This window comes from Crocuta crocuta, unplaced genomic scaffold, assembly GCF_008692635.1.
Source record: "Crocuta crocuta isolate KB4526 unplaced genomic scaffold, BGI_CrCroc_1.0 scaffold253, whole genome shotgun sequence".
Taxonomy (NCBI): domain Eukaryota; kingdom Metazoa; phylum Chordata; class Mammalia; order Carnivora; family Hyaenidae; genus Crocuta; species Crocuta crocuta.
In genome coordinates this window covers 1,256,280-1,278,190 of record NW_027529451.1, presented here as the reverse complement: position 1 = coordinate 1,278,190, position 21,911 = coordinate 1,256,280, and the positions used below count along the sequence as shown (strand labels likewise).

The following is a 21,911-nucleotide window of genomic DNA, read 5'->3' as shown; positions in this document are numbered from 1 at the left end:
CCCACAATGATGACAGTGATCTTTTTTGGTAGGGATATTATCTTTATTTTCATCTTAATATTTTCTATCTTTGCAAAGAACCTATATTATTCTGAAGATCAGGGGAAAAAAACAAAGTGGGGTACCTGGGTGGCTCAGTCAGTTAAGTGTCTGACTTTTGATTCCAGCTCAGGTCATGATCTCATGATTCAGGAGATCAAGCCCCACATGGGACTCTGTGCTGGCAGCATCGAGCCTACTTGGAATTCCCTCTCTCCTTTCTCTCTGCCCTTCCCCTATGATCTCTCTCCCAAATAAGGAAACTTTAAAAAATAAATAAATAAATAAAACTTCTTAATTAAAAAAAAAAAAACATGTTCTTGGTAGAAAATATCAATGAAGTAGCACAATTCCTGGCATAGAGCATAGAGCTCCCCCTCACTCCCTTGCATCTCTGGGACAGTCCCTCCTTCCCCACCTCCTCTACCACACCTATTTCAGGAGAGTTCACTCCACTGCCTCATACTTGAAGTTATTTCAACAGCCTCTTAACCTGACACTCCAGCTCTAAAGACTCACTCATCTCATCTACCCAAGATAAAAATACACAACTAATGTTAAACCATCACTTTGTTCATGCCTGATCACTCCCCTATACTGCCTTTCCACTGCCCCATATTTCTTCTCATGGCGGTCATTCCATAACCTAGGGTCCCTTTAACTGACAAGCCTTCGGCCCCTTTCCTCTTTGATGTATATACAGGTCAGGCTTTGGCCACCTGCCCTTGCCCTATCGTGTGCTCTCCCAAACTGCTCCATCACTTTTTTGCTGGAAAAACCTAATAATTCATCTTTCAAATTCCAGCTCCACTTCCATCTTCCCCACAAACCTCTCTCAGGTAGTTTCATCTTCCTTCCTATAACTCCTATTTACCTCAGTCAGAACCATATGGCTTAGTACCATAAAGCTTTTTGTGTCAGTTCAATCTCTCCAAATAGACCATAAATGCTTAGAAAGCAAGCTTGTGTCTTAATGCTTGTTCTATCTCCCCCAGTACATAAGGCATATTTATCATATAAAGAAACAAGCATTGATTACTTTAGTTTCACAATAGTAGATTTATTAATCTGATGTCAACTCAAACTATTAATTCTCAGGAGACTGCAAAATGGTAGGTAAAGTGCAAGGGACATTAATTACAAGGTTACTAAGAAAATAGGTATCCTTTATTAACATGGTACTTTCATACTATTCCATATCATAAATGAATTTTTAGCTACCCAGGTAGAGCTAATTAGAAAAGGTAGCCAAGTTATGCTTCCAAATGGCGTAAGTCTTTATTTATATCACTGATATACAGGCCCTTCAAGATATACAAAGAACGTACTCTCCTTAGGAGTTACTGATTTACAGTTTTGCTTTATAAACAGGGATTATAATCCTCACAGTGCCTGACAGAATGGCTTTTACACAGTAGGAAGTAAATGGGAAACTTACAGTTAAGGCCTATCAAAATACTTTAAAATTCTCAACAAATGTTTTAAAATAAAGTCAGTGATACCAAAAAAATGGCTGGTACTTACATATACCCAGGAAAGTCAATGTGTATCAATTTCCCATTTGCTATTATCTTAATAGCTATTATCTAAATTGAAATACTTGGGTCAGAAATAACTATACTGTAAATGCAAGGTGGCAGGGAAATTGGAAATCATCAATGACTCGTACTAACAAATATTAAATGTTAGGACTCATTCTTGCTCACTCATTCAAACGTTAACTAAGTACCTTTTTACCTATTCTGTGCCAGACCCCAGGCTAGTTCCCATGGTACAATCCCTCCCTTTCACAGGATGAGGAAACCAAGACCCAAAGAATAGAATTATTTATGCAAGTCACACAGAAAATGCAGTGGCAGAGCAGAGTAAAAGCCTATTCATAATTCACTAGTATTTGTAACAAACCACACTAATACAGCTTGCTACTTTTAACATTTTCAAGTAACTCACATATTTGATTAAAACATAGATTCACAGCAGAACAACCTACTGTTCTAAACATTAAATCTACAAAAGTAACTGTTTAGACTTGTAAAAAAAAATTACAGAAAGCTACAGACTAATAAGACTTTTGTGGTAAATGTGAGACCTAGATCTAAAACATCGTTTTATTACTATATGGTACTTTTGACTTCTAGTGTCAGGATTAAAAAAATTAATTATGCAAAAAACAGATTCATACAGTGTAGCACCTTAAGGCCCTCTTGCCTTCTACAGAGCTTGCCAGAACATAGTTCCATCTTCTCCCCACTAGGTCACCGTATTCTAGGTGTGGCACAATTTTGAACCAGCTTGCTTACCTGCAGATACCAGGACAACAGCTGTAAACAAACTCATCTCTTCATCACTAAGTTGGAGGGCATTTAGCTTCTCACTAAATTCAAACATAGAGTTTAGCAGATCCCCTGCTCCCATTGAGTGTAAATCATCAACACTATATTTCTTTCCACTTAAAAAGGTGACAGTACGTTCCTTTGCATCAAATAATGATGCAAACCGTACCATTAAAACCTGGAAAAAGAAAAAGACTTAAATGTATTTGAAGGAGTACTAAGAAATAATTCAGTATTCAAGTCAGTTAAGAAACATCCTAAATATAAAAAAAGGTTGTAAAAGACTTCGTTTATTTTTACCCAAAACCCTTTCCTTAAGGCAAATTCTTTACTAAAGCAATAAGTATCCCAAAAAGCACATCAAAAAAATTCCAGCCACCAGTGGCAAAATATTTCAGTCCTGTGATACTCTGAAACCCTATTAATAAAAATTCTGAAACGCAAATACAAAATTAAATCAGGCAATAATGCCAAGAAATTTGAAACTGGGTTTTGGCCAAAGGCATTAAACTTTTTAAGCTACCAAGTATATCAGATGGTCCCTAAACCGTAAGTTAAAAGAACAATATTTTAATGCAACAACACTTGGGGACATTAAAACACCAAATGCAGCCAAGGCAAATGTAGCCAATAAACTCTAATTAGATGATTTCAAGGAACCATAACCCAAAGAGACAATACACAAAGAAAACTATAACAAAAGTGTTCCAGACACCAAGTTGTAATTCAAATCCAAAACAAATCAATCAACAACTGCTTACCTGCAGCACTCCCTTCCCTACACTAAATAGTGACATCTATGCCACACACTTGTCTCGAAACCAGAGAATACTGAACAAACACCTCCCCTTTGCAATTCTCCCAAAGACCTGTTTTACTCAAGACAATCCAAAAGAGAATGACCCTTTTATGAAGATGGCTCTAATTCTATTTTTTTAAGTTTTTATTTATTTATTTTGAAAGAGAGAGTGAACGAGCAGGGGAGGGGCAGAGAGAAAGGTGTGAGCGAGAGAGTCCTAAGCAGGCTCTATACCATCAGCACAGAGACCAACGTGGGCCTCAAACCCACGAACCATAAGATCATGACCTGAGCTAAAAACCAAGAGTCAGGTGTTTGATCCACTATGCCACCAAGCACCCCAAGACAGCTCTAACTTTAGAACACAGCAATCCCAAGACAAATGACAAGGTGGAAAGAATACTAGTCCTAGAGTCTGGGATTTGTGTTCTGGTGCTGTGTTAGGAATTTACTGGTAATCCAGGAAAAATCTCTTCACCTCTCTGACCACAGTCACCCAACCTCAAAAATGGGTAAATTGAACTTCATCACTGACTTCCTCTAAGATTCAGAGTTTAAAATCTTAACTCTAATGTTTTCCTTTACATGAAAAATCCTAACCAAATGGTTTTACTTTTAAATTATACCACAGCTATTTTATTAATGAGTATGGCTCCTCCTTTCCAGTCCAGGCCCCCCAGAAAACAGAGCCTAAGGCAAAAGTTTATGTGGGGTGTACACTACCACATATGAAAACAAAATGGAGGAAAAAGGAAGTGAGACTAGGAAGGAAAGAGAGAAAATATCAGGATGTATTACTGAGCGGGCCACCACTCAATATTATTAACAACTGATAGCTCAGTCCTATGGGACGAGCAGGGTAAAGAGAAAATATATCCCCTGGGTCTCTTCCTCCACTGATTAGGTTTGGCCCCCTAGACACCAACTTCCCACCTCCCACCTACATCAGAGTAAACTCTGAGCAAGTCCGGAGGCTCCTGCACCTCAGCAGCACCAGGAAAGTCCTGAGGAAGACAGGTCAGAGGCATCTAAGCTGACACAAAGAGAGGCACTCTGTGTCCTACTTGGCAACAGTGGCTGTCCCATGCCCAGGAAGAATACATCACAGCAAGAGAAACTGGAGTAGAAAAGTGGCCACAGATTCTGGATGAGGTGAGGCTGAGAGAGTATGAAGTAGCACATGAGACATGTTTTACACATCCCCAAAATATTCTACTGTCTCCTAAAAGAGAAAAGCCACATTCTATTTACCCCTTGTATTCTGTGCTCAAACACCAGGTGAGGCTTTCAGGAGGTATCTAATAACACTCTGCAGAACCTGCCTGCAGTCCACGCTTGAAAGTAATAGTACAACCTGAATGAAGTCTGTATTCCGGGAACACAAAGCAGTTATATTTCAAGTCCTAAGAAACTCTGGATTTATCTCATCTCTTCCCAAGATCCTGAGATTATTACTCTTTTGTTGGTACTTTCAGCCTCTGGACTATAAAGACTTACTTAGATAAGAATGAAAATGTACATGAAAATAAAATACTACCCACACCCTGCACCAATATTCCAGATAAAGAAAACCTACCTCAAAAGTCCCAGCCTTTAAAAGGTTGACCTGGTCATGCTGAGAGAGATCTCTGAATCCAGGAATACGCTTTGCAAACTCCACGACTTCTTTCACTGCTGGGGTGAAGCTCATTGAAAATTCCTCCCAAATTTCATGCCCAGACTTATGAGGATCCACATATGGAGACTTACTCATTGGACAAACCTAGTATGCACAAAACAGAAAAAGTCTTCAACTGTGAGAGATGGCAAAGAAACTTCAAAAGTAGCATCTCAATCATTGGAAAAGAATTCTCAGACATGGGTACTATCTACTAATATTAACATTTTCTCTTCTTCCTACTTGCCTTAGGTTAGAAAGCCTCATGGCAACCTAATGTAAACAGCAATTCACTTCTCATAAGAGGTAGCCTAAGCTATTTCAAAAACCTGTTGCACAGGTTTAAGAGTTTATTTTGTAACACTGCTGCCACCTTATGCTGGTTTTATGACTTTCAAACAAATTCATACATACTTGTCAGTTCTATTCATTAGTTACAACAGACAATTTAAGTATCATTTCCTAGATGAGGAAATGAGACTCTAAGAGGTCTAATGATTTATCCAAATACAGCTAGAAGTCACAGGCCTAGAACTCAAGGCCGCCATTTAGTATTTCAAACTCACTTTTTTCTAAATCGCACTATTACAATATTATAACTTCAAAGAAGGAAAAATAGTGAGATGCCTCACGTTTTTAAAAAGGTCACTGACCATTTATTTCATAAACACTGATATGACTACTGGCCCCTATTTGTTCAATTAGAAAACAATGATGGGAGATACAAAGGGCACCTTCTAAATAAGGATTGGTGATGAAAAACTGGGAAGCCAAAGAAGGTATAAAAATACTAAAAAGATTATGAAATTCACCGTACACTCTATTAGTAAAATCAGCCTTTAAATTTTTGCTAAATCCATAGAAGATCGAGGAATGGGATGATTCTATAACCACAGAGAATACCACAAAATTAGAATCTAAATGCTTACAGATGTTTCCCTCCTAAGGCAGCCACTAAGTCTAATAAAATATAAGGTCACCTTTAAGATCCATGGGATCAAATACTTGCAAGTGACAAGAAAATTCTAACAAAAGAACTGGGGTAGAGTCAGCTATTTTGAAAATGAAAAAAAAAAAAAAGACTTTAATTACCTGGCTGTAGAAAATACCAAGCATTATCAAAGGACCTCATGGTTTAAACTGGAAATGGTTGTATTGCTGTTTTTGATGAAATTTTGGCTGAATATAAACACTGTACTTTCATGTAGACTGTTGTATTAGAATAAAAAAAGGGGGGGGTGCCTGGGTGGCTCAGTCAGTTAAGCATCCGACTTTGGCTTAGGTCATGATCTCGTGGTTTGTGAGTCTGAGCCCCACGTTGGGCTCTGTGCTGACAGCTCAGAGCCTGGAGCCTCCTTCAGATTCTGTGTCTCCCCCTCTCTCTGACTCTCCCATGCTCATGCTCTCTCTGTCTCTCAATAATAAGTAAAAATATTTTTTAAAAACTTGAATTATATGAATAACATTAACTCATCTCCTAAGATGAAGTCTGAGAAAATCCTTAGAAATCAGTGTATTAAATTAAAATATTCCTAAGTTCTCACACAATAAAACACCTATCCATGTTCTATACTCAAAACTTTTTACACTATAATGGTTAAAGAAAACTCTTTCCATAGAAATTAAAGGATTACTAACTTTGGCAAGCTAAATTAATCAGCCCTTGGGGAAAATCCCAAAGCTTCTAAGGTAGTGATTAGTCAGAATACTTAAATTTTGAAAGGTATTTCTAAGAATTAAAGGACCAATTCTAGGGTCCCTGGGTGGCACAGTAAGTTGAGCATCCAACTTCAGCTCAGGTCATGATCTCGTGGTCCGCGAGTTCGAGCCCTGCATTGGGCTCTGTGCTGACAGCTCTGACCCTGGAGTCTCCTTCTCTCTCTGTCCCTCCTCCCCACTCCCCCACCGCTCACCCTTTGTCTCTCTCTCAAAAATAAACAAACATTTAAAAATCTTTTAAAAAAGGGACCAATCCTACATGATCCATATTTTGCATAAAATTATAGCCCCAATCCTAGTATCAATCAAATCACATGCCTGTATCTAGTTCTGTCTGAAATTAAGTCATTCAACAAACATTTATTAGAACTATTTGAGCTAAAATACTGCACAAAACCAGTTGTATAAATCTCACATTTTCTGACACCACCCCTGCCACTGAACTTGATATATTCCCTTCCAAATAAAAGAAAACCTTCAAAGCTTTCCTTGATGCAAATTGAGCAAAAAAAACAAAAAAAACTGATTTCACTATACCAGATGCATTCTCCCTCCAGTGTTGCACAGGTAACTATTCTTGTTCTCATTCTGAGAAAATCCATCTATCGAAACTCTATCACATACTCGTTGAGTATAAGCATTGGAGAAGTTCATACAATGTCCATTTGCAATACAAATGGCATGCCCATTTGGGTAATGCATTATGTTCCTCCCTTTGTACTGTCCATTGAGGTGCTGCTGGCTCTCACTACATGGAAAATGGCTGCTAAGCCCACTGCCACAATGGTCATGATTTAAATTATATTGCTCCATGCTCTTGGGAATCCGTTCTCTCTGAGGCTGCATGGTCTCTGCTGAGTTTTCTCGCTGCTCTTGATTATACATAAAGGTATCCTTGTGTGCCCTGGTCACCATGCCAATCACTTCATCCTTTGCGAAATCAGAAGAGGGAGAAGAGCTTTTGATGTTTTCTTGTTCCAGCTGGGGCTTGGGTCGCAGCTGTTCCGGGGCTGGTAAGGCTGTCTGTTCATGATGTTCTAATGTGTCATTCTGCAAATGACCACTGAACTGGCTGTTCATCATGGTCTTCATCGCACTTTGCATTTCAATTAGCATCCTCTGTTTTTCACGCTTAGGAATACGACCAAACCGAACAGCTATTGAAGAAAAAAATATTTAGTGTCCATATTCTAAATAAGACCTGTTTGTACAAAAGAATAGCACAAATTTATCTCTGATAGCTACAGCCTCTAGTGATACAAGTAAAGACTATCGGTAGGTCTCTGGCTCAAATTATTCTAAACTTGCTGGTTAAGTCTTTGATAAGAAGTAGAAGGGAAAATTTTTCCATTTTTCTCCCAAAACAAAGCTAAGAGAAGATCTATTACGTCCTGGGTATTTTATAAGCAATAAGAAATCTGAAATTAACTAATGAAAATCACAGTTTGAAGCAGTCAGCATTACTACACAGCACCTATTATAAGGCTGAAGGCTCTGTTCTTAAGAAGGCACATGGGGACGCCTGGGTGGCTCAGTCGGTTAAGCATCCGACTTCAGCTCAGGTCATGATCTTACGGTTCATGGGTTCGAGCCCTGCGTCGGGCTCTGTGCTGACAGCTAGCTCAGAGCCTGGAGCCTGCTTCAGATTCTGTATCTTCCTGTCTCTCTGACCCTCCGCTGCTCACGCTGTCTCTCTCTCAGAAATAAATAAAACATTAAAAAAAAAAAAAAGGCACATGGGACTCAGCTACTTACAGACACTAATGTTAAATGGAACCTAGTAGGTACAAGCATTCCTTGAACATCTGATCTTTGTCAATTCATTCTGTAACCCTATCCTCAGACCCAACTATTAAATGGGTTGCTCTCTCCTTTTCCAGCTGCTTAAAAAAGAAAATCTTTAAAAAAAAAAAAAACTTTAAAAAAAAAAACACAATAAAGAGAAATGCAGTTATTGAAAACTTGCTGGATTTTAATTAAAATCAATAAAATAAAAATTAAATAATTCATCCTCCATTATTTTAGAGGTAAGTCTTAACATGTGTCCTGTCTCCAACATTCCTATCCCTGAGGGACAGATAAGAAAAGCTTTCTAGTCTAATATTTATACAGAGATAATAAAAATCCAATATACCTACCCAGAAGAAAGCCTTCCTAATCAAATTGTAGCCTCTGACATTATTGCTATAGTGGACAATTTTATCACATTTCACACTCTACCTCTATTCCCTCCTTCACAAATGATTGTCATTTTTGTTCTTTTGTGGAAATCACAATATCCACCGACTTTGGATTAGTATTTCTAATATTTTAAAATTTTTAGGCAAATTAAACCTAAAACATCAATTGCTGAAATCCATTACTCAAGAAGCTTCTCATTACAAACAGTATCTGTGTAATATATTAGAGTAACCTAAGGGATTGCATAAGTGACCCTTCCTGAGATAAATATCAGGTTCATTCTCAGCAATTCTTAATTAATCCTACTAACCTAATCCCTCTGAAAACCTCATACTCTTCTGTTACGTTACTTAGAACTGAATGAGACTTTCCAAATGCAATTTCCCTAAGCATAATAAGAGTCAAATTTTCCAATGATGTCATCCACAGAAAATACTAATAGTCCCACAAATTAACTTTTTTTGTTTTTATGGGAATAGATCATACCAGAATTTAGCAACCACCTCCACTCCAGACCCTTCTGTTTCTTTCAATTTTGCATCTCCTTTCAATATATTCAGACCTATGCCCTGAAAGCACATTATCATCTTAGAGCTGAGAAAGTCATAGAGATAATTCACATAGAAGAAATGGGTTCCTCAGAAATGCTAAAAAATCAAGGAGAAAGAGCCAAGGATTCCTATATGAAGAAAAAGAAATTCTTTTTTTAAGAAAAAAAAGTATTCAAACTTACATACAAAAAAAAAAATCTTTAAAAGCAGCCCCCAAAAAAGAGAGCCAAAAGTTGTTTCCAGGGTGAGAATACTAAAATTTGACCTTAATGAATTTGGCGTCTTCCCAGGTATCAAAATGTGTTTTCTAAAATCTGCTTCACTCTAAGCACAAGAAGGCCACTGGTAACTGGCCTGCAGGTCTGGTTTATGCTGAGGAATAAAAGCCTAGCTCCATATGTTTTAAGAAGAGTGCTCGTTAAAGTGGGAACATACCATCTCTCGACATTCCAACAGACAGACACTTCTTGAAGCGACACTGCTGACATCTGTTTCTATTCATTCTCATTATAGAACAGTTTTCATTCTTCAGGCACTTCTTGTACTGGATGTTTTGCTGAATGCTTCTCCGAAAGAAACCCTAAGAACAAAGGAGATATACTCATCCATTTAAAAACATCCAGATGAACTCCTTGTAAGCACACCCCCTCACAACTAACAAGTATTTTACTAGCTACCTGGGAAATAATTTGCACTTAGAACACAGGGATATGCAACACTGACACACAGAATAACTGGATTCTATCAGGTTAGTAAGCACCTATGCCTACTAGCCCAACAAAACTCTTCTTCTGCTTCTTCCCTTTGGAGAATCTTGGAGCTTGCCAAGCTCCTCTTTACTACACTTTACTGTTACCAGTCCCTGCCACACACCACATTTTCCAGCCCGAACTTTAATCACATACAAATCCCAAAACTCTTGAAATATAAATGACTGATTTTTAAAGAGCTGACAGAGAAATGCGTTCCATAGCTATAATTCCCTCACTAGAACCAAGGCTTACATTAGTAGAGCTGGGTCTTTCCTGGATCGTTCAAGGTCTACTTAGAAGTGCCAGATATTCCTGGCAACTTGTCAGCAATAGATACGTGGGATACCACACACCCACAGAGCAACTAATGATCCAGGGAAAGACAGTTCCCTGCTACATAGCTAAAAATAACTACCTTTACTACACAAACAATTTAAGCACATGCTCTCTCTCTGATAGTTTTTCAAAGATCTCCAGCTTCATGCTCCCAGGAAGGACAGAAAAGTTAACAATACAATTACCAAGATTTTAAATTGCAGTTTCCTTGAGTATCATAACTACACATTTCATGAATCTTTGTTAGTAATTTTGAAATACATTTTTACACTTTATTACTGCAATAGTATATGTAGACACCAGAATATCTGAACTAGACATACCTCTAAAAGGGTATGGAACAATTATGTGTATTTATCAGATACACAATAGACTCACTTTGTTTCTCTAGCCATAAAGTGAGAATGATGTCTGCTCTATAATTACTTTACATTTTTATAAAAATTTTAAAGAAAGAATAAAATAGTATTTATAGAATGTTTAAAACAAAGGGAAAATGTGACTTCTATATAAAATACTGACTAGTCTTATGAAATGACCCAACCATTAAGGGCTACCAACTCACAATTCATTCAGAGCCACCCTAGAAAATATGTCTTCTTCCATCATGTATATTATCTTACTCACCCATCATATCTTGCCAAATTGGATTCTTGCTTCTGGCTTTCAGACAGAAAACAGCAAGAGCAAGTGTCTTGGCCATGTTAATTTTTGATACTCAGGAGAAAGAACTGGGCCAGATTTTCAAAAAAGAAAGATTCCCTGGATATATGTAGGAGATATACACTATCTCACTTGGAATTAGCTGACACTCTAACCAGGAAATATTCAACTGAACCTAAAACTGAGGTTTCCCAAGTGATCAGTTTATATTCAAGATTCTTTTATTCACTTGGCATTACTTCTGAAGATACCACATTTTTACTAGGAATTATTCCCAACGCCTAATATTTGACCTATCAGAATGTCAACATATTTGAGGAGACCTAGTCAAAGCTTGGTTGAAACTCAGTTCCAACAAGGCAGCAATACCTGGTCTGTTTTGCTCCCTGCTATTTCCCCACCACCTGGAACAGTGCCTGACTCATTAAAATATACACATCTGTGTACTTGTTTTCATACCCTAGTTAAGTTTAAATGAGGTAACTTTTGAACAGAAGTTTTTTGATTTTGATCAAAATCCTAGAGAAAAAAGGATTACTTTCACTGCTGAATATATTTTTCAAAACAAGTTATGTTTATATACTACATAAAATGCATAAACCTTTAAGAGCAGCTGCTGACTTTTCTCATCATCCCAGGATATCAATTGTGGAAACTGACAAACCTAACTCCCAATTTCTTTATTCCCAGAATCAGTAGCTTACCTTACAGCCTTCACAAGCATGAACTCCATAGTGGAATCCTGATGCCACATCCCCACAGACTTTACACAGTAGAACCATGCCACTAAATTCTAAGACACAAACAGACAAACAAGTATAAAGCTGGAAGAAAAACTTCAACTATTTGTTTTCTTTCCAACTGATTCCAGTTTATTTTATTCAATTTTTAAGTACTTTAAAAAGATACAAATTCTACTTTTATAAGGAAAAAACCTTTATACTAAATTAACAAATCAAAAGAAATCTCCGTGTTCTTTTAAATCACAGTTTATGGGGGACACCTGGGTGGCTCAGTTGGTTAAGCATCCTGCTCTTGGTTTCAGCTCAGATCATGATCTCACAGTTCATGAGATCAAGCCCCGTGTTAGGCTCTGCCACTGACAGCATGGAGCCTGCTTGGGATTTATTCACTTCCCCTCCCCTGCTCACTCTGTCTCAAAGTAAATAAATAACCTTTTAAGATACAATTTATGGGACTGCCAAAAATATCTAAGAGCTGGTTTTTTCCTTTCCTGATGATTTTAAGCATACACTGAAATTTTGTTAAGTGTAGAGTTACTTTTACATCATATATGCAACCAGAACTAAAAACAATTCTCCTTGGTAAGAATTAAAAAGTCAGGCAAAAAAAGCCAATCAGCAGAAGGTGCAAATAGATGTCTCCACAGGCTGCCGTACAATACTGAGTTCAATTTACCTACAGGCACCATTCCTCCCCTGTATCAGCCAGTCTTACCTCCACACTCACTGAGGGGTCCAAATTCCACCACTCATTTGGTTATCCCAATGCTGCTTTGTTTTCTAATTCCAAATGTTCCTAGCTCCAACTTCATGAAAGCAAACCCCTTCCTACAACGAGTAAGTACTCCGTTCTAGAAACCAGATTCAGTATCAAGAGTCAAGAAGAAAGGCAACTGTGAAAATGTGGTAAAAGGAGGTACCCTAGAGGAAACATAGCCAGGCAAAGTGCATAACCGCATACCTTGTTCTGTGTCAGGAACCCATTATGACAGTCCCTCGGCTGTAACTTTGATCATCATGACTGATTTCTTCTCTAACTACTAAACTATGATTACCCAAAAGAGGGTGAAATTACACTCAAATGAAAAACTGATCAAATAAGACCCACCAGCAATTAATGGCACCAACCCTTGAAAACTAAAGTAACTTACTTGTCACTCCACTGTGACTCTTTGTCATCCCAGGTGTGCTCGATTTGGTTGTTTTCATGGAACAATCTATTCGATCATTCTTCAGGATGCCTTCAATACTGGAGAGATCACCATTTTTGGGATTCCCGTTGTTATCAGAATTAGAGCTATTTGGAGAAGATGGAACAGAAGACGAGGAGGACTGGAAACTGTTCTCAGAACCCTCACTGTGACAAGAGGCAGGGCTAGAGGCCGAGCTGGAAGAACTGATATAGGCAATCACACCTCCTAGAAAAAGACGGAAGAATTCAAATTAGATACACAATATGTTTTCTATTTTTTGAAATCTGATTGGGAAAATCACTAACCTTAGAAACAGGTTGCAGACTACATGTCAGCTTACCCAAAAAGGAGAAAGTAACTTATTTTCTTATTACCCACTATTTAATTCTTCCTGCTTCCACAACGTTCAAAGAACGTATCACTTCCACTGATTAAAAAAATGAGAAGGCTCTCACTTGCTTACTTATTCTGAACACACAAAGATCTGAACCTAAAGCTTTTCATTTTCCAGTTCTTTCCTAAAAGGAATGAAAAACCTTCCTGAGTGACTACAAAGATTAAACAAACTGTTTTGTCCATGAAGAAATCTACTTCTCGTCCTCTCTTTGCTTCCTTCATTATACCTTTATATGACACAATCCTAGAAACAATGACTTCATCTTTGCCTCCCCCAGCACTTGGCTAAAACATAGGTTAACCAAGAAGAGATGTAACACTTGGAACTCCAAATAAGTTATATCAAAATGGGGAACCTTTCATCCTGTTGCTACCAGAATCTTTGTTTTGACACTGAAGACTACTACGACTATCCACTAATCACCAGTTGCAAGCTCTCCCTTCTCCACCTGTTTCTGCCTCTAGACTTGCAGACACACTTACCTGTAAACAGCTCTTAAGCAATCCAGACTTGCCACTTGTTCTTCTGATTCGCTATTTACAATAAATGGTAAAGAGGCTGAAAGAATGTACGCTATAAGAGAATAACATTAAGGCTGATGCTAATCCTCTCTCCACAGAGCTATTCTCAAAATACTATTCACAACTTCACCAATAATAACCTCCACAAACCCTGTGAAAACTAATCTTGCCCCTTAGAGACTGTAAACCTCCCAGGTTAAGAAATAAAATTTAAAATTATTTTTAGGGTATAATTTCAAACATCCCTCAAAGACACAAAACGCTACAAGAGTAATCTCAGAGCCAAATATATTATTGTTCTAAATTCCAGACCAAAACAACTCACTCTCATCTCTTCTGCCAAGATCTGTGGTTTCTTTTCCTCTTTCCTCTATCATCAACAAACATTTATGGGCTTTTTCATTGTGATACAAAGATAAAATTATCTCTTCTATCACTGTTCTGAGCTCTTATTTAAACCTACTGTTTACCTGTTTCTATGTCTTTCTCACCAAGACCATAAGCACCTATTACAGGTAAGAAACCTGCCATAAATATTTTTAAGACCTACTTCTCTGCCTTTCTGAAGCCCACATTTAATAACATGGACAGATCCCAAACAGCATAAAGCATTATTAGGAAGTCATAAGCAAAACAGGGCATTTCTGACAACAATCTAAGTAACTATACAGAGTAGTAAGTGGAGAATTCTTCACATTCCCTAGGTAACAACTGCAATTTAAGTATTCACTCTGAAATAAAAACCTTCTCTAATGAGAAGTGATTCCCCAATCTTTTTTTTTTTTTTAGATAAAAGCCACACTTTATAAGTCAACACACACACAACACATACACACACAATGCTGAGGCCAAAACAATTCCAAAGAAGAAAAACATTTTCATTTACAGAAAATTTTAAAAATGGGCAGAGGAATATTAAGTCACTTTTAGTCTGTTGTGCTGAAATAAGGTACCAGACATGTAGTTAAGTACCAATTAAACATACCCAGAATGGGAAGCCCCTGAGAAGTAAAGCAAAACCATAACTCTTAGGGATTTGAGTCACAACCCAAAAGAGAAGTTAAAACAGCACCTACTATGCCAGGGAAAACACAATAGTGTTTATCATACACAAATGCAACTAAATGCACTTGAATTTTAAAGACAAAAACCTAAAGAATGTGGTGGATTCCATCCACTTTTCCATTCACTAAGCATATGCCTGCCATCAGTCTTAAAGTTGGAGGTGTGACTTTACTCTTTCTAGACTAACCCGCATCCCAGATGTTCTCCTGGCATGTGCTTATCTTTCCACAGTGAAACCAGAGCTTTATGATTACTCTTAGACCTGCAGTGTGTTCCCCACATATAAACCAGTCATTCTCAAAGTGTGATCTCTAGATGAAGGGCTTCAGTATCACCTGCAAATTTGTTAGAAATGCATGTTCTCATGTCCCACTCCAGACCTATTCAATCAGAAACTTTAATCACCCTCTTGGTGACACTGATACACAATAAAGCTGTTACATAGTAAAACTGGGACTGTCACAAGCCAATGTCTTTATGCTTGCTCAATGGAAGAAAACGCAACCAAGAGTAATTTTAATAATAGAAATTTCATCTACTGATAATTTTGAAAACTCCTAAGACTCCAAACGCAAAGGAGGAAAATTCCTAACTTTGAGTTTATTCTCATAAACTCCTATGTAAAATATGGATCATCAGAACCACCTGGTGCTTTTTCTAAATACATGTTTCCAAGGCCCTGCCCAGACTAGAGAAGGCCTCTCAAGAATGCACATTTTTAATTTTTAACCAGTTCCCCAGGCAATTCGTTTCACACTGAAATTTAAGAATTTAAGATTGTAGCTACAATCAGTGAATTAAAGCACAAATTGTTTCATAGTTTTTAAAATTGATGTTTTCATTGACATAATTGCCTAAATACCCTTAATACATTGTGAATCCAGAGAGAAACCATTTTAACTTGGAAAGCTAGCAACCGTCATGTTACTGAGTTAAAACCACTGTGCCATGTTTTCATAAAACTCTAGAAGTTCCTATCAGAAATCCGAAGTGTTAGCAAACTGCTACTTTCTTCACGGGTCTACACCCAGAACTGAATCCAAAGGAAAATATTATTCTTAGTCTTCAATAAATTCTGAAAGGAAGATCTCACAGCTATTTGTCTTATTTAAAGTACTACCACTTTAGGTAGTAAATTCACTGCCTTACATCTCAAGATGATACAAGATGAGAAATTAATGTTTCTCCTTAAAGTAAGACCTTCTTAGGGCCAGCATTTGAGAGAGCCGTATATGTTCACAAGATCTTCTGATTACCTCACCTTAGAAATAAATCTGCAGAAATCAGAGCTATCCCCAATGGTTTGATAACTGTTTTAAAACACTGACTGAACAATGGAAGGTATTGTTATTAACTACACAAAATGCATCTTCCTTTCAAAACCTCCAAAATCAAACCTAAAAAAAAATACAGAGTTAATATCCAATTCCTATCTTTAGGGAGTTTAACAATCATTTACAATTAGCATTAGTGCCAGGCACCATGGTATCAAAGATGACCCATCTAGAAGCAGCTACATTCTCCTAGCAAGACCTTCAACACTAATTTCGTTGTCTTAGCATCTACTCTTGCTACCAGACACCAACCTACTGTTCTGATGGTTAGTAACCCAAATGGGTTACATTTTAATTTCCCAGAGAGTAAGGAGTACATCTAATACTTCCTCAACCTAATGAAGGGAAGTGAAAACTATAAGTCATAGAGTACCTACCAAATGCCAAGAATAAAATGACACAATTCCTATCACATTTCAACCTCATAAGAATTAACTTCCATTATCCCATTTTTCACATGATGAACTCAGAACTCAGAGAGGTTTAATAGAAATACAGCTACTAAGAAGCAGGGCCAGGATTAAAGGCGAAGGCCAGAATACAGACTATCATTTCTTACTGTGAAGACCTGGGCAGGCAAGTCACTTTCATTCTCTCTAAATCTGAGTTACCCTCTATATAAATGGGAATATCTGCCAGCTTTATTGCAAGATTAAAATGAAGTGGTGTTCATAAAAGGGGTTTATTAAGGTGTTTTTTACACACAAGATTTTTGATGATAATGCAAAATAAAATCCCCTAACCAGCAAGTCCCAACACTTCCAGAAACAGGCAGAATGTACTTCTTAGATGCCTCAAGCTAAAATTAGCTGAGGCAGTCTTCTCTATTTTTAGCTTGGAGAAAAAAAAAAAATCCCTGGAGCTGAGCCAGGTTCCCAGGCAAGGGCTTACCCAGTGGTCAACTTCAGACAAGCCAGAAGTCAATATCTAATTTTATACTGCTGGGAAGCACTTACTGTTTGCCATATATTGGGGTTTTCTTACCCCAATTCTAGGCTTACCCATCACCAAAACCCTCCACTCCCATTGCCCACCATCCTGGAAAGTATGCTTGAGCTCAACTCATGACTGTGCCTTGTGACTTAGAATGAAACCACCATCAAGTTTTCGTTTTCTCATTTTAAAAGTAGGTTACTAACAATTTCTACTCATAGGATGGTAAAATCGATCTAACTGAAGCACTAAACTTCCCATTGTGTCCTGAGTGTCAGAGCTCCAGAGAACAGCATGGTCTCTTCCCTAAAAAGCCCTGTAGACCAAGTGAGGAAAGAACTGTGTTCACCATTCATTCCAGTGCAATGTGAGAAAACTGTTTCATACAAATTACTGTGAACTTCTGAGGATCACACAAGAGTACTATAGAGGGCAAAAGATCAAGAGAGGCAAACACAGCCAAGATGACAATAAGCAGGGTCTTGAGGAACATGCAAGTTATTAAATTACATACCATATAAGAGATGTAAGAAAACAAAAAATGGGGTGACAGAAAACAAATCAGGTCTTATTTTGTAAAGTAGTGTTTTTGCCTCCATGCAAATTACTGGGGTGGGGGGGCATAAGTGAAATCTGGTGTCTGGAGAAAGAACAGTTGACTAGCAACAAGATTAAAAAAGAGAAATGATGAAATTAGGAGGCTCTACTGACACCCATCCTTTTCTACCAGCGATGACCCTCTACCACTACAAAACAAGTGGATCCATCTCCCTCACCCTCAAGAAGACCTGATCACCAAGCTGGGCAATACCATCAACTACTTTGTGGGCTTAAACCTAATACAGCATGTTGTAGTTTGTGCTCCCCAAGTGGACTTTGCGGATTCAAAATCTGGCTCCATCACTTGGCTGGGTAAGTTAATTAACTACAATGGACTTAGCCTTTCATCTTCAAATGGTGACAACAGTGCCTTCATAAATTAACGTGAGGTGTCAAAGTAGTAACATGTGTAAAGGACCTGGCACATAGTATGTACTTGACATTTACTGGTGATTATTATTTTACCATGATACTGAAGAGTTCAATCATAAGAGTTCAAACAAAACTAACTCCCTCTATCCCTTCTTCTTTCCTTTAATTTTGAATGTGGCATATGGACCCAGTGGTTTTCCTGTAGGTCATTTCCATATTATATTCTGACTCCCTTAACTCTGTTGACTAGTCAAACAACTTCTACTTCACTCCTGAGACTTCACATGTTTTGCTTTTTCTCTCTCCAAGTGACTTCTTTACCACTACCTCTCTCTGACCTTTTCTTTCTAACTTAGGAAAAATACAGATTTGTAAAAACAAAAATGAACCATGTGGGAATGTTTCCCTAATTTTTAAAATGTGAGTTACGGCCAAGGTTATGAAGTTTGTGCAGTGAGTGATCATTTACTTTAAAGAACCTGGTATACTCAGTCAGGATCTGTGACAAAAACATATGGAGTCAATTTCTGCCACTTCATTATTTCACATCTACATTAGTCATGGTTAAGACACAGACACAATATGTTACGAATTATAGGACAGTTAGATGAGATGGTCACTGGTTTTATGTGTATTATACTGATACGATGATATCAAAAATGGATGGGTCAGAGGTGTGCCACACAGCATTCACTCAATTTGGCTCCACCCTGGTCAACATTTACAACCTGGAGGAAGTTAAAGGGAATGCTTATCAATACTCCCTCTAACAAATATGGGGCAGGAATTGTTAACGTACTGGATAATACCTTGAGAAAGGCTGAACATGGAGCCAAAAGGAACAAAATAAGGTAATTGCAAATTCCTACGCTTCAGGTCAAACAATTATCTGCACAATAGATGAAACCTAGCTTCAACATAGTTCACATGAAAAGGTCCGAGTGTGGAGCGCCTGGGTGGCTCAGGTTAAGCGTGTGACTTTGGCTCAGGTCATGATCTCACGGGCTCTGTGCTGACAGCTCAGAGCCCGGAGCCTGCTTCAGATTCTGTGTCTCCCTCTCTCTCAGAAATAAATAAAACATTAAAAATTTAAAAAAAAAAGAAAAAGAAAAGGCCCGAGTTTATTGCAAGGTTACTGTGAGTCAGCAAAGCCACAAATGCTAAGCCTGCCAGATAATTCATTTACAGCAGAATACAAAACTTGGAATTTGGTAACTGTCCAACTGTTTCCGCAGGAATCTATTCACCTCCGGGTGCTACAGCCCAAAGGTCAACAAGGATGATGATCAAAACAACACAGAGCAAGGACCGAGCACTGAGAACTGAAAACAGAAAAAGTAGGGTGGCAGGCTGCCTGGGGTGATGCGTTCAACATTCGCCCAAAGGAAGTTTTATTATTTGCAGCCCTGAAAGGCAAGATTAAAACCACTGATAGCGTTCCAGAAAGGTTCAAACCAGACAAAAACTTGCTAGCCACCTGAGCTAGCCCACCTTATGAGGTTGCAAAGCTGGAAAAATTCGTTCATGCTAAAGGCTGGGTCAAAAGTCAAAATCTGAGAATTCCTAAATTCTTACCAAACAAAAGCTTAATTCCATGACTGAGTTACCCAGTTTTTAAAAAAACATCCTCAAAAGCTAAGCACACTCAGAAGTCATTAAAACACGGTTAGAAAAGGACTTTATTTTTACTATTGGTGGAAAACTCAAACACGTTGGTCTTCAAGGTATGGGTTTTAGGGCACATAATAACTTTAAAAATATAAACTGGCTTCTTCTGTGACCTCCCTGGCTTCAGGTATTAAGGGTCATCATTGAGGGCAGAAAAAAAAAGGCCAGAAGGGAACACGGTATGGTTCTGCTGCATTGCAACGGGAAACGTAACTAAAATACTGATAAAGCCAATTTCCGTTGATCAGGTTCAAGAAAGGTCGGCAACCAACGGATTTTTAAAAAATTAACTGAAAGCAACAACGACCAGGCTTTCAGAAAGAATGGGAAGCACTTAGGATCACCTTAGTCATCCCGACCCTACGTGATCTGAATGATTAGCTATGGGTGTGAACTACAGGTTCCTGGTCCGAGGAGATTTTCGAGCCATTTTTATGACCTAGGGTGTGTAAGGTCACCTCCTAGAGCAAACGATTTTTCTTGGAAATAGTGAAGCCGCATCCCAACAAGGGCGCGTGTGGTGCCCGCTGCACGCGAGGTTCGAAGTCTAAGCACCTCAGAGCTCCTGTAAGGGGTCTCGCGTTGGGGAAGCGCCAAGCCTTCCCCGAGGAACCGTTCTCGGCCACTGGGGCGCCCTGGCCCCGCACGTCTTCTCACTATCCGCAAGGTCCGTGGCCCGTGCGTCTGCCCGGCTCCGGCCCCGCGCGTCGGGGNATACGCACCGCGTAGCAGCCCACCCTACCAGCCCTGGGGCCATCCCTTGCCACCGCCCCGTGTAGTGCCCCAGCAGGCTCCGATCGCCCCTTCCGCCGTGCTCCGAACCTCCGCAGTCCGGCTCTTACCCGCATTCACCTCCATGGTGCCCTCCGGGAGGGGACCGAGGCTGCCCGCTTCCCGCAGAGGTGGCAGCGCCGCCTCCGCNCTGTCACCGCCTCTCGCCTTCGCTCGCCTCTCGCTTCTTTCCCTCGGCCCCCTGCCCCCCGCCCCATTTCCCTCGCCAGATCCTTCCTCTTCTTTCCCCTCTTCCCTCCCCTCCAGGCTGACCTTCCCGCCGGGGACTGGGAGCAGCCCCTCCTTCGTCCCCCTCCTTCCCGCCCCCATGATACCTCGGGTCACCTCTGATTGTTACGAAGGACCGCCCCGAGGCGCGGAACAGACTGCCCTTCGGAACCCCGGACCCCGCCTCCTTACCGGTCCTGCTGTCCCTCCCGACAGCCCGTTAAACGCTGGGCTTTGGGGGTAGATCCCGTTTTTCTTCACTCTACCCGCTGGGTTGTTTCCTTCAACAAAATCTGAGGGTTGCCAGATTTGCACTTCAAACCGAGACCTCTCTGAGCTCGGTTCCTACTTTCAGCAGCCCGTTTATGCCCGCTTGATGTCCCTTAAGCATCTTAAGTTTAGGGTGTGGGCAGGTGTATGCATGTGTCAAAACAGTGAATGCACACTTATGATCCGTGCATTTCACCTTGTGTGTAAATTTTATGTCAAAAGAAGAAACGAAATAACAGACATGTGTGCTGAGGTATGCAGAGGGAAGCGCATCGATGTCCGCAGTTGAAATGTATTACAAAAGTAAGATGGGCTGATGAATGGAGGCATGGATAAATGGATAGAAGTATTTAAAGATGTTAATTGTAGCTGTTATATATGGGTAGTCCCTGTAAATTGTTTTTCCAATTTGCTCTTTGAAAACGTTCAGTATAGGAGCGCCTGGGTGGCTCAGTGGGTTGAGTCCAACTCCTGATTTTGGCTCAGGTCATGATCCCAGCATGGGGGGGTTTTGAACCCTGCATGCAGCCTGCTTGCGATTCTCTCTTACACTCTCTCCCTCTGCATATTTCTCTCTCTCTCTCTCAAATTAAAAAAAAAGCTCAGTATAAAATGTTGGGGGAAATGTAATGTGTAAAACATTTTTACATGTGCAACACTCCTTCTCTCTCATCCATTGCATACACACATGTATGTGTGTGTTTCTTCCCCATCTCAGTCTACTATTTTGGTAAATCTCCCAGTTCCTGAAGCCAGCAAATTGCGTTTCTTCCATTCTCCCCACTT

The 21,911-nt window shown here is 39.2% G+C and overlaps 1 protein-coding gene across 4 annotated transcripts in view; it reads right to left on the bottom strand.

The window, feature by feature from the left end:
• NR1D2 (nuclear receptor subfamily 1 group D member 2) overlaps positions 1–20,947 on the bottom strand; it is a 39,088-nt gene extending 18,141 nt beyond the window's left edge. For 2 of the 4 annotated variants that reach the window (XM_077760719.1, XM_077760718.1), the window contains exons 1-7: positions 20,699–20,771; positions 12,925–13,191; positions 11,735–11,823; positions 9,715–9,859; positions 7,085–7,704; positions 4,748–4,933; positions 2,340–2,550 (exon numbers count right to left, since the gene is read on the bottom strand). In XM_077760719.1, coding sequence (XP_077616845.1) covers positions 2,340–2,550; positions 4,748–4,933; positions 7,085–7,704; positions 9,715–9,859; positions 11,735–11,823; positions 12,925–13,191; positions 20,699–20,714 — 1,534 coding nt within the window. In that variant the 5' untranslated portion in view covers positions 20,715–20,771. Of the gene's footprint in view, positions 1–2,339; positions 2,551–4,747; positions 4,934–7,084; positions 7,705–9,714; positions 9,860–11,734; positions 11,824–12,488; positions 12,602–12,924; positions 13,192–20,698; positions 20,772–20,900 lie in introns of those variants that run through there. The other 2 variants (XM_077760722.1, XM_077760721.1) reach the window with 2 other exon arrangements.
• Positions 20,948–21,911: the final 964 nt, after the last annotated feature.